At 52.9% G+C, this 13,002-nt stretch overlaps 1 protein-coding gene and 1 long non-coding RNA gene across 8 annotated transcripts in view; one reads left to right on the top strand and one right to left on the bottom strand.

Moving 5' to 3' along the window:
* TENT4A (terminal nucleotidyltransferase 4A) overlaps nucleotides 1-3,009 on the bottom strand; it is a 45,878-nt gene extending 42,869 nt beyond the window's left edge. For 2 of the 4 annotated variants that reach the window (XM_078066546.1, XM_078066547.1), the window contains exon 1: nucleotides 2,255-3,009. In XM_078066546.1, the coding sequence (XP_077922672.1) occupies nucleotides 2,255-2,967 (713 nt within the window). In that variant the 5' untranslated portion in view covers nucleotides 2,968-3,009. The remainder of the gene's footprint in view (nucleotides 1-2,254) is intronic. The other 2 variants (XM_078066545.1, XM_036103982.2) reach the window with 2 other exon arrangements.
* LOC118543329 (uncharacterized) lies at nucleotides 2,773-9,434 on the top strand. 4 transcript variants are annotated; one of them, XR_013445474.1, is made up of 3 exons: nucleotides 2,773-2,831; nucleotides 7,269-7,382; nucleotides 7,889-9,434. It is a non-coding gene; the product is annotated as an uncharacterized LOC118543329 (long non-coding RNA). The 4 variants fall into 4 exon arrangements; XR_013445475.1 differs by having other exon boundaries at nucleotides 2,780-2,831; nucleotides 7,272-7,382; XR_004921019.2 differs by lacking the exon at nucleotides 2,773-2,831 and adding an exon at nucleotides 4,178-4,799.
* The last annotated feature ends 3,568 nt before the right edge of the window (nucleotides 9,435-13,002 follow it).

Genomic DNA, 13,002 nt, shown 5'->3' with positions numbered 1-13,002 from the left:
GTTCTGGGAGAGGCCCAGAGGCCGGCAACAGTGGTGTAAGAGAACCACCTCGGGCCACTGGAGCAATCTCCACTAGAGGTGACAAATCTGCATGAGGGTAAAGAGAAGGGGCAGAGGATCTGATGAAAGACCAGACTGGGGAGATGGACAAGGAGGAGGGAAGGTCTGCACAGCTGGACAGGACACTGTGCTAGTGTGTGCTGGGCAGGGGCACTCATATGGAGCGCCAGGGTTCAGAGTCAGGATCAAGAGATGGGCGTGTCGCAGGCAATCACTGCCTCAGACCCTAGCAAAGAACTGGTACTTAGCGAGCTCATTTATTAATAAAAGCAGCAGCAGCTGGGGCGCCTGGGGGCTCAGGTCAGGATCTCAGGCTCCCAGGATCAAGCCCAAGTTGGGCTCCCTCCTCAGTGGGGAGCCTGCTTCTCCCTCTCTCTCTGCTCCCCCTCCTACCCCCCAGGCATGGGCACTCTCACTCTCTCTAATAAATAAATAAAACCTTAAAAAAAGAAAAAAAAAAAGCAACAGTAACGTACATACTGAAGCTTACTGGAAACAGGCTCCAGGGCCTGAGTTATCTGCAGAAGGGCATGGTTCCACTGCTGCCAGCTGCTCATGGAGGAAGCAAGACTTGGGACCGACTGGACCCCAAAATGCTCCACAAGTGAAGACCATATGTCTTCCAATTTGCCTAGTGCTAAGACAGAGTCAGTCCCAGGGACATGATAGGCTGGAAACCTGCAGGTCTCCCCGCCGCCCCCCCCCCCGGCCCCCGGCCTCCCCACCAAGGAACTCAGGTATGATGCTATACATCCGGAAATCGCTCCCCACCACCTCTTCTTGGACAGTTAGACAAGTTAAGGACTGGAGGAAGAGAAGCAAGAGGAGAACGGCTCCTACCTGGGGCTGAAATGCACACTGGGGCTTCAGGAAATTTAAGAAAGTAACACTTCTAACCCAAACCAGGTGAAACAAATTGTAGGACAAGAAGCTCTTAGGGTGTATCTCACTTGCTTTAAAATAGTATCAACTTAGTATTTTCCAACTTAAATGAACAGATTTATAAGAAAAATGAGTTACTTTAAAAAGTAATCTCGGGGCGCCTGGGTGGCTCAGTCGTTAAACGTCTGCCTTCAGCTCAGGTCATGATCCCAGGGTCCTGGGATCAAGCCCCACATCTGACTCCCTGCTCTGCGGGAAGCCTGCTTCTCCCTGTCCCACTCCCTCTGCTTGTGTTCCCTCTCTCGCTGTGTCTCTCTATCAAATAAATAAATAAAATCTTAAAAAAAAAAAAAAAAAGAAGTAATCTCAATATCTAACAATTGCTGAATTTGTAAAACTCTAGCATTTGTAAACAACCCGAATACCCTGGAAAATCCTTAGGCAGCTTTTAAATCAGGATGCAACTTGCAAAGAAAGTTTATGATTTAAGTCTTGAAATACTGACATAAAATCTATGTACAAATGCTTTGTTTCTAGGTGCTCAGAAAAGCACAGGAAGGCAAAGGGCTGGGTAGGTAGCATTCCCACCTGAGCAGCCTCACCTGGGAGTGCTTCAACCCACACTCCCACCCCACCCCTCACCTTCTGTTCTTTTAACCAGTCCCTGTCATTTGTAACTGCACTAAACTGAAATAGACCTTCTAATCCCCTCTAAGCCAACGTGGAAATATTTAAAATAAACATCTTTCAAAGAACACACGTTACAAACGTTTTTGTCTTCTTTGAAGGCTATCAACTACTTTTTAAAAACTAAAAAAGATACTTTTTATGTTAATTTCTGCATAAAATTAAATCATAAAGCCCTCACCCGAAAAAATTACTTCTAAATTCACTGTTGGTTAAATTGTATCACTACCAAAAAAATAAATAAAAAAAAACAAAAACGAATCATCTTCCAAAAGGATTTTCTCAATAAGAAAAAAGTTATTATTTAACCAGATTTGCCTTCAAGTTGATTCAAGTTCCCGGCAATACTCAAACCATCTGCAGCTGGCATAAACCTCCACACCCATCTGCACCCCACTTTGACAAAAGGTCCCTAACATATCTTGGGGAGAGGAAAAAAGGTGAAGCATCCGACACCCTCTTCCAGTATCACAGGTCGGGCTCAGCCGCCCCTTTCCTGGCTGTCAGTTTGGGGATCCGAGCAGCAGATCGCTCCTTTACAAGAGGAATTTGATTTTTGGCGACCCGGGAAGCCTTCCGGCCCAGAGTCGGACCCCGGCCTCCCCCGCGCGGGCCCCGCACTCACCCCTGGATGCCGGGGCTGTACGCGCGGCTCTTCCACGGCGTGCCGGGCCGCGGCGCCTGGGGTCCGGGGCCGCCCCCTCCGCTGAGCGCGGCCGCGCGGCTGCCCGACAGCAGGTAGTTGAGGCCGTAGGTGCTGGCCTTGTTCTCGCGTTTCCGGCGGCCCGGGTGGAACTGGTGCTGCGGCGGGGAGCCGGCGGGCGCGGGGCCGCGCGGCCCGGGGTGCCCGTTGGCCGCGCCGGGGGCGCTCGGCGGGCCGTCGGCGAAGTGGAAGAAGGCGCCGCCGCGGCCGCCGCCCGCCCGGCCGAGCGAGGCGCTGCTCGAGGACGACGACGAGCAACCCGGGCTCTCGGTGCCCGACTCGGCGTTAGACGAGGACGACGACGACGACGACAGCGACGGCGACTTGTGCAGGCGCCTGGCGCCCTCGGCTGCCGGCCCGAGCGCCGTCAGCAGCGCGGGGGGCAGCGCGGCGGGGCCGGGCGCAGGCGGTGGGGGCGACGCGGCGGGCAGCGCGGGCCCCGCCAGGCCGCCGCCGCCCAGCCCCGCCGCCCCCGCCGCGACCGCCGTGTCCAGCGCGGGTGAGTTGAGGCAGAAGTAGGACGCGAAGCCCGAACCGCCGCGGCCCACGCCCTGCGAGGTCTCCCAGATCTGCATCCACAGGGCATTGGCCGGCCCCTTCTGCTCCGGCTGGATCCAGGCCACGCGCGGATCCATCCACGCGCCGCCCCGCGGGCCCGCGCGCCCGCCCGCCCCGCCGCGGCCCCGCCCCCGCCGCGCCCCGAGCCCCGGCCGCGCCGCGCACGGACGGACGGACGGACGGGCCGCGGGCGGAGGGGCAGACGGGCGCGCGGGCCTGAGCCCTGGGCTCCGGCCGGCTCGCGGCGGCGGCTCCCGTCGGGGTCCCGGCGCGGCGCGGGGCGGGCCCGGGACAGGCCGCGGCGGGCGGCTCGGGCCTGTCGGGCTCCCTTCAGGCGGCGCGGGGCGGGCGCGGGGGCCGCGGCGGCGGCGGCGTTCCACACGGGCCGGGGGGAGAGGCCATCGGAGAGGGAGGGGCGGGCGGCCGGGCCGAGGGGGCGGGCCCAGGCGCCGCGCGGCCCGGTACCCGCGGGAGGGCCGCCGCCGTGCGCCGGGCCCTCGGTCACGCTCGCGCCGCTCGCTCCGTGCTCCTGCAGCGGTGGCGGCGGCGGCGAAAAGACACTCTCGGCGGCGACAGGGCGCGGGGGAAGGAGGGGGCGCCGCCGCCTCCGCTCCAATGAGGGGCGGGGAGGCAGCGGGGCGGGGAGGAAGCGCGGCCTCCCTCGCCGGGGCCGGGACGTCAGTGCGCATGCGCGGCCGATTTCAAATCCTCACTAGACACCGCCGCCTTGGTTACCGCGCCTGCGCAGTGGGGCGCCCCTCCGGAGGGCACCGCGTCGGAAGGAGACGCGACTGGGAGGGGCTGAAGGGGCGGCGGCGGCGTAGGTCCTTCTAGACTAGACTTGGTTGCGGTGGGGCGAGGAAGAATTGAGGGGGCTGCTGCGTCGCCGCCTTCGCCCGGCTTCCTCCGCTGGCCCCACCTCCCGCCGCCTGGAGCAGGCCGAGGCGTGGAGACATGCGCGCTGGGACCGGGGTCCCCGGCAGCCGTCCGGTCGCGCTGCGCGTGCGCAGAGATGAGGCGCCGTCGCCGTCGCCGCCGCTGCGGCTGGGTGGAAGTTTCCGCACCGCCGGGCGAGGTCTGGGATCGCGCCCCGGGCCTGGCCCGGGGGCCGCCCGCTCGCGGTACGTGTGGGCCGGGCCAGCACGGACCGCGGTCCGGCCGCTCTCCCAGGAAAAGGGCAAAAGTGCCCCAGGCTCCCTGCTGTCCATCCTCAGGGGCCCGTGTGCAGCCGGTCGCGCTGCGGTCACTCGTGCCCGCGCCCGCCCACGTGCTCGCCGGCGTCCTCCCGGAGGAGCGGGTCACTCACCCGCTCCCGGGGCGGCGCTGCCCGCTAAGCTGCTGCCCCGGACGGAGCAGGACCCTTCTTGGCGGGTCTCCTTACAGGCATTTTTGTTACCTTTTAAAAGTGATTTCCTATGTAGAGAATGGGGTTAAAACTTTACAGTTAGCTCACTGGCGCGACTTCCCGAGGCCGACTCAGCAGTGCTGCCCATCAGAGCAGCGGCCCACGTGCTTGGGTGTCTGGGCTCGCGGCTGGCACAGTGTTGGCAGGATTCCACAGAGATCCTGTCCACTGGGCGAGTCCCCTGGTGTCCAGAGGATGCCCCAAGCCCGGATTGACAATGGTGTTGTTAGGACTATTCCGCTAACCACACATTCTGTGAAGTCCAGAGCAAACGCCAGAGTGTCATTATATAAGCCTGCTTGTGCCCCATGAGCCTAGCCAGGGTGATGGGCACCGTGGCCCCTCCAGAGCCCAGGCCCCAGAGGGAGCCCCTGCCTGCCCTGGTCCCTGTCCAGCGGATGCACTCCCTGGCCAGGCAACTTAAGCTCAGCGCTTGGGCCAGCGTTCATTTTAAACATTGAAACAAACCCTTTCAATGTGCTCTCCTGCTTCACTATATCATGGGTGAGTACACGTTACTAAGCGCCTGACACTTCAAGGCATTGTAACAACGATCCGTGTTTTGCCTACTAAGGCTTTTTGGCAAATGGTAATAAAACTACAAATGACTGCTCTGGTTCAGCCGTTTTGTATTGTACATGTGGATATTACGAGCAAGGATTAGAACATGTGCATTAAATAAACTGGAGAAAATCACACACAAACCAGTCAAACAGTGGTTACTCTGGATCTTCCAGTACCTAGGGCCAAAATCCCTGGGGTCATCCCAGCCTCCCCTCTCCATAACCAACAGAAACATCCAAAACCCCACAGCTCCCCTCACTCCCATCTTCTCACCTATAGCCCTTTCAAGCCACCACTATTTCTAGCATATTTTAAAACTGCCTCCTAGCTAGTTTCCCACATTCCATTCTGGCCCTCTTTGGCATTTTCTCCACAGAGGAGCTTGTGAGTGATCCTTTAAAAAAAAAAAAAAAAAAAAAGATTATGTCACCGTCCTGCTCAAAACTCTCCAGTGGCTTCCTTTCTCAAACTCAGGCTTACTATGACCTGGAAGTCCCTACACTGGTCCTTCTCCCTTTTTCTCCCACGTCATCTTGCAGCACATCCCCTAACCCAGCCTGCCCCAGCCAGAAGCATAGTGGGCACAGAGGGGCCTCAGGGCCTTCGCACATGCTGTTCTAGCTGCTTGGATGCTCCTCCCCCACATACCCACATGGCTCACACCTTACCCACTCTCACACCTTAGTAAGGATGTTGCTCTATCTAAACTACAAACTTAACCCTCAACACTCCCCACTTCCATTCCCTGCTTTATTGTTCTCTTAGCATTTATCTCCATTCGTTTCCTAGGACCACAAACCGGGTGGCTTATAACAGCAGAAATGTGTTCTCTTTCTTTCTCTAGGGGCTTAATGCCTGAAATCAAGGTGTTGGCAGGGCCATGCTCTCTCTCCGAGGTCTCTAGGGGAGGATCTGCTCTATAGCTTTCTCTTAGCTTCTGCTGTTTTCCTTGGCCTTCTTTGGCCTGTAGGTGCCTCACTCCATTCTCTGCCTCCATCATTGCATGGAGCTGTCCCCATGTCTGTGTCTCCTCTTCTTGTCATAAGGATGCCATTCATACTGCATTAGGGTTCACCCTAATGGCCTCCTGTTACCTTGATGACATCTGCAGAGACCCTATTTCCAAATAAGGCTAACATTCTATTGATATCCCAGGTTAGGACTTGAAGTTCATCTGGTGGGAGGGGGCAGGGAGCACAATTCAATCCACTGTGCCATCTCATGAATTTTATTTACCTTGTTTATCATCTGTGTCCTCTCACCCCATTAGAATCTAAGTTCTACAAGGAGGGGGCTTTTTATCTGTACTTTTCCCTGCTGTGTGCGAGCTTGAAGACTGTGACTGGCACATGGTAGGTCCTGGATGGACATTGGTGAAATGACCAACAGTCGGTTGACCAACTCAATGGGAATGAAAGCCTTGCCTGGCTTCCAGGGTCTATCCACAGATTGCTGTTTACTTCTTTCCAACATTTTAAGTTTGTTTTTTCCTATGGCCTCCTGCTTTATCTTTGCAGCTTGTCTCTAGGTAATCTCTCTAACTTGATTCATCAGCCATAGTCAACTGCTTATAATTAGATCCAGGGTTTTGTTATGTACGTATTTGATCATAAGTTTTTATGTAAATTAGAAGCAATATGTTTCTTTCTGCAAAAAAAAGAATTAATACTAAGTCAAATGTAGTCCCTGTTGCAGTCCCTGTGCCTCTGGGCAGAGGAGGTCTTTCTCACTGCTTATCAGTTTTCACAGATAAGCCCAGCTTTTTCCTTCTGTGGCCAAAACCAACTCTTCTCTCTCTCTCTCTCATGATGTTAGAGGAGGGGTAATATGAGAGATTATACTACGGTTTTAGTGATTCATTCTCATGAACAAATAGTTTCCGAAGCTTTGACTACCATGGACTTCCTGGGCCAGAATCAGATATGCTGGTTAAAAGGCAGATAGCGAGGGCTAACCCAATCTGAAGCTTATGCAGAGTGAGGTCCAGGAATCTGTGTCTTAAGTAAATTCCCTGGGCAATTTCAAGCACAGTAAAGCTTGAAAATCTTTGCCTAATTCAGGGTTCCCAAACTCAATTGCTCACAGGAACTGAGTAGGTTATGTAAGTAACTGAAAAAAATCAGGGTGTGTGTGCATTAGTCAGCTACTGCGGGCTAACAAACCACTCCCAAACACAGAGGCTCAAAGTGTTTAGTATTGCTCACAAGTCTGCAGATCAACTGTGTGGTTCTACTGAGCTGGTCAGGCACAGTGGGCCTTGGTTTACAGATCACTTCTAGGCTCCAGTCAGCTGGCAAGTGAGCTGAGGCTGGGTGGTCTAGAGCTGGGCCACACTCACATGGCGGGCAGTTGGCTGGCTGGCGGCTGGGACACTAGGGTTGACTGGCCCATGTGTTTCTCATTATCCAGCAGGCTAGCCCCAGCTTGTTCTCAGGGCGGCTGAAAAGGTCTCAAGGAAGCAAACAGACATGCCTGAAGTAAGAACTGGCACGCCTTCATTTCCTCACCATTCTGTGAGCCCAAGTAAGTGATGAGGCATTGATAAGATTCAAGAGGTGGGGAAATAGCCCCCACCTCCTGATGGAAGAAGCCGCAGTCACATTGCAAGGGGCGTGGGATGCTGGGAGGGGAGTAACGGGGCCCCAGTGGGACCTGAATGAGGAGTGGTGGGAACTGTAGGGTCCTGGAGAGCACCTGCCTGGTGTAAAGGAGTGTAAAGGCACTCCCCCACAGCGAGCAGGAATGCAGGACCCGCCCAGGTGGCCAGCGATGTCAATTCTCAGGAGAACCTGGACATGCAGACGTGAGCCTGAATTCTCCCGGTTTGAAATGTCAACCTCTAGGCAGATGCTGCTGGTTGCCCACACAAGGTCTTTGTCCCCACTGCACCTTTCTGCTCTGGCTGGCAGAGCCCTGGTCCTGTTCAGGTATTTGCATGGCCAGGTATGCAGAAAGGGTCTCTGTCGCTCCCAGTGCTGTCGTTCTGTCTGCCGATACCAACATAAGCTCAACACACACCTCCATTCTAGAGAAGAAGGCTGCCAGGACCCTCCTGCGAAGGTCTCCCAGGAGAAGAAGAAGAGACCTACCAGAATACACTCCCTGTGTCACCAGTGGACACAGTTCTATCTGCGTAGGATACCTGGTACCATTTCAGCCACCTTGAGACCAGAAGAGAGAGGGACCGGTGCCCTGGGAAGCAGGACAAATATGGGAAAGATGGCCCCAAGCCCAGCAATACTATACAATAGCCCCTTATCCAGACCCCCCCTCACCCCCCCGGCATCTGCAGTGATAACCCCTCCCGAATTGCTTCGTGTTCTGGGCAGGTCAGTGTCATTTGCTGCAGAAAGCATCCGGTACTGCAACCAATTCAGAAAATGCTAACATTCCGTGGAGGGCAGCCTGTAAGGCTCTGTGAGTAATGTCTGCCTTGTGCGTGATCTCTGGTCACCAGAAGGCGAATAATATGATGGGGTGCGGCAGCGGGTGCCCTGCTGGTTCTGTGTTCATTCGTGAAGAAAGTTTTCTTTCGGAGAGGTAGGTTCCTGCCCGCGAGGTGGATGCTGAGCTCTTTGAAAGTTTCAGGCACCTGTGCCACTCGTTAAAAGAAATCTTGAGAGTGAGTTTTTCTGCAAAACTATCTTCCTTTTATCCTTAATTATGGAAAGTTTCAAACTTGACAACATTGGAGAGACTATATCGAACCCCTTCAATAACTATCAACTCAAGGTCAAACTTGTTCACCAGTGTCCTCACCTGCTTTCTCCTTCTCCAATTATTTTGAAGCAAATCCCTGATAATATGTCCTTTCACCCACAAATAATTCAGTAGGCATTAGTAAGTTATATGTGTTTTGAAACATAACTACAATATTTCCACATCAAAGTAGTACTAATAATGTCTTACTTAATATCACCAAATATCTGATCCATAATAAATATCTTTGATTATCTTATAGAATTTTTTATTGGTGGTTTTGTCAAAAAAAAAAAGGTCTATATAGTGATTTGTATCTTCTAATGCTTTTAATCTGTGATTTCTCTGTCATCTTTTTTTTTGGCGGGGGGGCGGGGAATCTATTGTTGAAGAACATGGTTCATTTGTCCCGCAGTCTGGATTTTGCCAATTATGTCTCCCTGTGGCATCACTTAACACATTCCCTGTTATCTATATTTTTCTGTAAATTAGCCGTTGAATCTAAGGTCGTGATCGAATTCGGGTTCATTCGGTCTTTTATTGGCAAGCCCACTGCCGAGGTGCTGCTGTGTCCCTTTCCCAGCATCTGGTGACGTGGGTGTGACCTCCTTTGATGAGCACTGTCTCCAGCCCTGCTCCAGTGTTTCTGTGGGAGGAATTGTCCCCTTCAAGCAGCACAGGATCCCAGGACTGCCCCTCTCACAGAACTTGAGAAGCAGATGCCATGCAAATGGTCAGGTCAGACTCTTCGCTTTCCAGATGAGGATTCTGAGGCTGGCCCACAGCCAAGGCCCAATAGGGATGACCAAGTTTGGGGCTCAGGAAAGCAAATCCTATGAATTAGACCCCATAAAACATTAACTTTGCTGAGGGTTGCTGGAGTGGGGGGTGGGGTGAGAGGGATGGGTGGCTGGGTGACAGACATTGGGGAGGGTATGTGCTATGGTGAGCGCTGTGAAGTGTGCAAGACTGTTGAATCACAGACCTGTACCTCTGAAACAAATAATGCAATATATGTTAAGAAAGAAAAAAAAAGAAGACAGCAGGAGGGGAAGAATGAAGGGGGGAAATTGGAGGGGGAGATGAACCATGAGAGACTATGAACTCTGAAAAACAAACTGAGGGTTCTAGAGGGGAGGGGGGGAGGGGTTAGCCTGGTGATGGGTATTGGGGAGAGCACGTTCTGCATGGAGCACTGGGTGTTATGCACAAACAATGAATCATGGAACACTACATCAAAAACTAATGATGTAGGGGCGCCTGGGTGGCTCAGTCGTTAAGCGTCTGCCTTCGGCTCAGGTCACGATCCCAGCGTCCTGGGATCGAGCCCCGCATCGGGCTCCCTGCTCCGCGGGAAGCCTGCTTCTCCCTCTCCCACTCCTCCTGCTTGTGTTCCCTCTCTCGCTGTGTCTCTGTCTGTCAAATAAATAAATAAAATCTTTAAAAAAAAAAAAACTAATGATGTAATGTATGGGGATTAACATAACAATAAAAAAATTTTTTAAAAAGAATATTTTCAAGGAGAAAAAAACCCAAAACATTAACTTTGGTATGTCACACGGAATATGACCTAATGGAACATGGCAGAATTGGGGAAATGGTCTGTAGGGAATCTAGACAGAGAGGGGCCCCCAAATTATGCTTGGATTCTTTTTGTCCAAAGAGGTACTCCCTGACCCTGGTAGGCACACATGGTCCTTCACTAGAAGGTGAGCTCTGTGGGAGGGGGCAGATTTCAAAAGGCCCCACCTAAAAAAAAAGGAGGGGGGTAAACTATGTGAGGAGGTGGATATGTTAATTAGCTTCACCATAGTAATCTTGTTGCTGTGTATAGGTGTATTAAGTCACCATCTTGTATACCTTAAATATATACAATTTTTATTAATATAAATGAGATGGAATTTTTAAAAAAATTCTTATGTAAGTTACAGCACATTTAAAAATATTGGTTTGAGAAAGCAGAAAATAGATATTTCAAAGTGCTTCAAATTAATATTAATATTAAATAGGTATAAAGTAGAGAATATTAGAAGTATGTGAACACAGAAAATGGTAAGCCTCGGTTCTCTGTGATACCAATTTGTGTGTAATGTCGTGTTTCCTTACAGTGTAAGATTAATGAAGTATCATGCATATTCTCCACTTTAAAAGTCTCAATGATACTCTGGTTTCTCTTCAGATTGTATAAATCTTCCACCTTGTAAACATCTCAATGATAAAAAATAAAGAATAAATTAGTGGTAAATATTAGGACCCAAGTTAAAAAAAAAAAAGGTCCCACCAAGAAATAGAAGAGACAGCCTTCGTTTCTCCCCACAGTGACCTTCCAACTGGCTCCCTTACCTTATCCTCAGAGGAGGGCACCTGGAAATAAAAACCCCCAATCTGGGTTCTGAGCTGGCTCTCCGTTCATGTCCTCATGAGTCAGTTCTTCTAAAGGAACAGAAGACTTCCTAAAAGTGGCTATATTTGTTTCCTGGGGCTGCCCATAACGAATGACCACAAACTGGATGGATTGAAACAATAGAAATCGACTCTCTCACGGTTCTGGAGGCCAGAAGCCCAAGATCAAGTTGTCGGCAGGCCAAGCTGCCCTCCAGAGCCCCCTGGAGGAGGGTCCCTCCTGCAGCTCCTGGTGGCTCCTGGTGGCTCCTGGCATCCCTGGGCATGTGGACGCGGTGTTCCACTCAGTGCCTCTTGCCCTCACCTGGCCTTCTCCCCAGGACTATCTCTGTGCCCTCTCTCTTGTAAGGACCCCAGTCATGGGATTGAGGGCCCACCCCAAATCCAGGATGACTTCATCTCAAGATCCCGAATCAATTATATCTGCAAAGACCTTACTTCTAGATAAGGTCATATTCTGAGGTTCTAGGTGGACATGAATGGGGGGGGGGCACTATTCAACCTACTACAGGAACTCAAACAAAAGCCAAGTGTTCTTTCCCTCTCATAATAAGGAAGCGGCAGGTAGAGGGCCTTGGCGTGCGCTCCAGGAGGCCTGAGCTGGCCCATCTGTGACTCTCCACCCCTGCCCCCAGCACTAGCCCTCATGCCTACAGTCAAGGAAGGAGGGAGGTTGAAGGAGGGTGGTGTCTGCTGCTTGTGACCCTTTCTATCAGAAAAGCAAAAATGTCTAAGAAACCCTCACACCAGACTTCCCCTTGTATCTCCTTGACTAGAACTGGTTATAAGGCTACCCTTACCGGCATGAGAGGCTGGGATATTAAGATACGGAATGATCCAGAATGGCCTAGACCAATCTCAAGATATTGCTTGTGTTGGGCATATTGCCATGTTGAAAAAGCCTGGGTCTGTTAGCAAAGAAGCAGCAGCTGGTGGGTATTCAGTAGGCCCCATGTCTGCCACCCTGAATCTGTTCTGAATTTGGTCCCCACAACTCTGCTTCTGAGAGCCAGTTTGGACAAAATCTGGTTTCGAGTCAATGTTGACTAGGGTGACCTCATCAAGATAATGTGCCCTCTGATTTCTTGTTAGGGTTAGCAGAGGATTCCTCCTCTGATGTGACCCTAGAGCAGGGCTTCTCGTGTGGGGCCCATTTTGTTTCCTGGGGGACATGTGGCAATGTCCGGAGACAGTCTTTATTGTCCTCACTGAGGGGTAGTTGTTGGGGCCGTGCTGTGTGTCCGCGACACAGACAGCCAGCATGGTCCCTGTGCCCCGTGTCCTCGTGCAGAAAACACAGTGGCCTGCGTGGTGTGCAGGTTCCCGGGGGGACACGGACGGGGTGTTGCCAGACTGATCCCACAAGATGCGGAGGAGTTAAGCCGACAGAGGGAAGTAGAGAGCGGAGAGATGGAAGGAGATTCCAGGAGGAGTGTGGAGAGAGGAACAGCCCAGAGGACAGAAGAGCCCAGAGCTCCTGTGGCCAGGCCCTGTGGGGGTTCACTGGTTGTGAAAAGGGCGTGCGGTTCCCCAGCAGCGAAGAAATGGCAGGTACTGATGAAGAACACAGTCTGGGCGGAGACGCTCTTCTCTGCCCTTGTCCACTCACCGATGTCCTTGAAGTGAAGGAGTGTTTTCATTCCAGCCTCACCTCCCCGCGATCGGGAGCCCTTGGCCCGCCCCAGCCCAAGGCCCGCCGGCGGGAGGCGCTCTGCGCCCCTGGGTGACTCCCTCAGAGAGCTAACCTGAGGCGGGCGCTGTAGACAAAAGCAGGCCTGGGAGGACCACCTGGCACATCAGAGCCCCTCAAAGGCTGCATTTGGAGGCGTCATTGTCAGGCGTGCACCAAGGAGCAGACTCGGGCTTTCGGAGGCTCACTCTGCCTTAGCAGCTGGGATGGTGATTGAGAGCCTGGCTGAAGGCGGGGCAGCGGTGGGGAGGGCATGGGGAGAGGCAGAAAGGCAGTGATGGGTACAGCCTCAGCTCCGGAAGGATCACCTAGGAGAAGAGAGATCAGTCAAGTAGCTGTCGTTGCTGTAGG

Source organism: Halichoerus grypus, chromosome 2 (genome assembly GCF_964656455.1).
Source record: "Halichoerus grypus chromosome 2, mHalGry1.hap1.1, whole genome shotgun sequence".
In the NCBI taxonomy this organism is placed as follows: Eukaryota; Metazoa; Chordata; class Mammalia; order Carnivora; family Phocidae; genus Halichoerus; species Halichoerus grypus.
The sequence above is the reverse complement of the archived record's forward strand: the minus strand, read 5'-3'. Positions and strand labels throughout refer to the sequence as shown.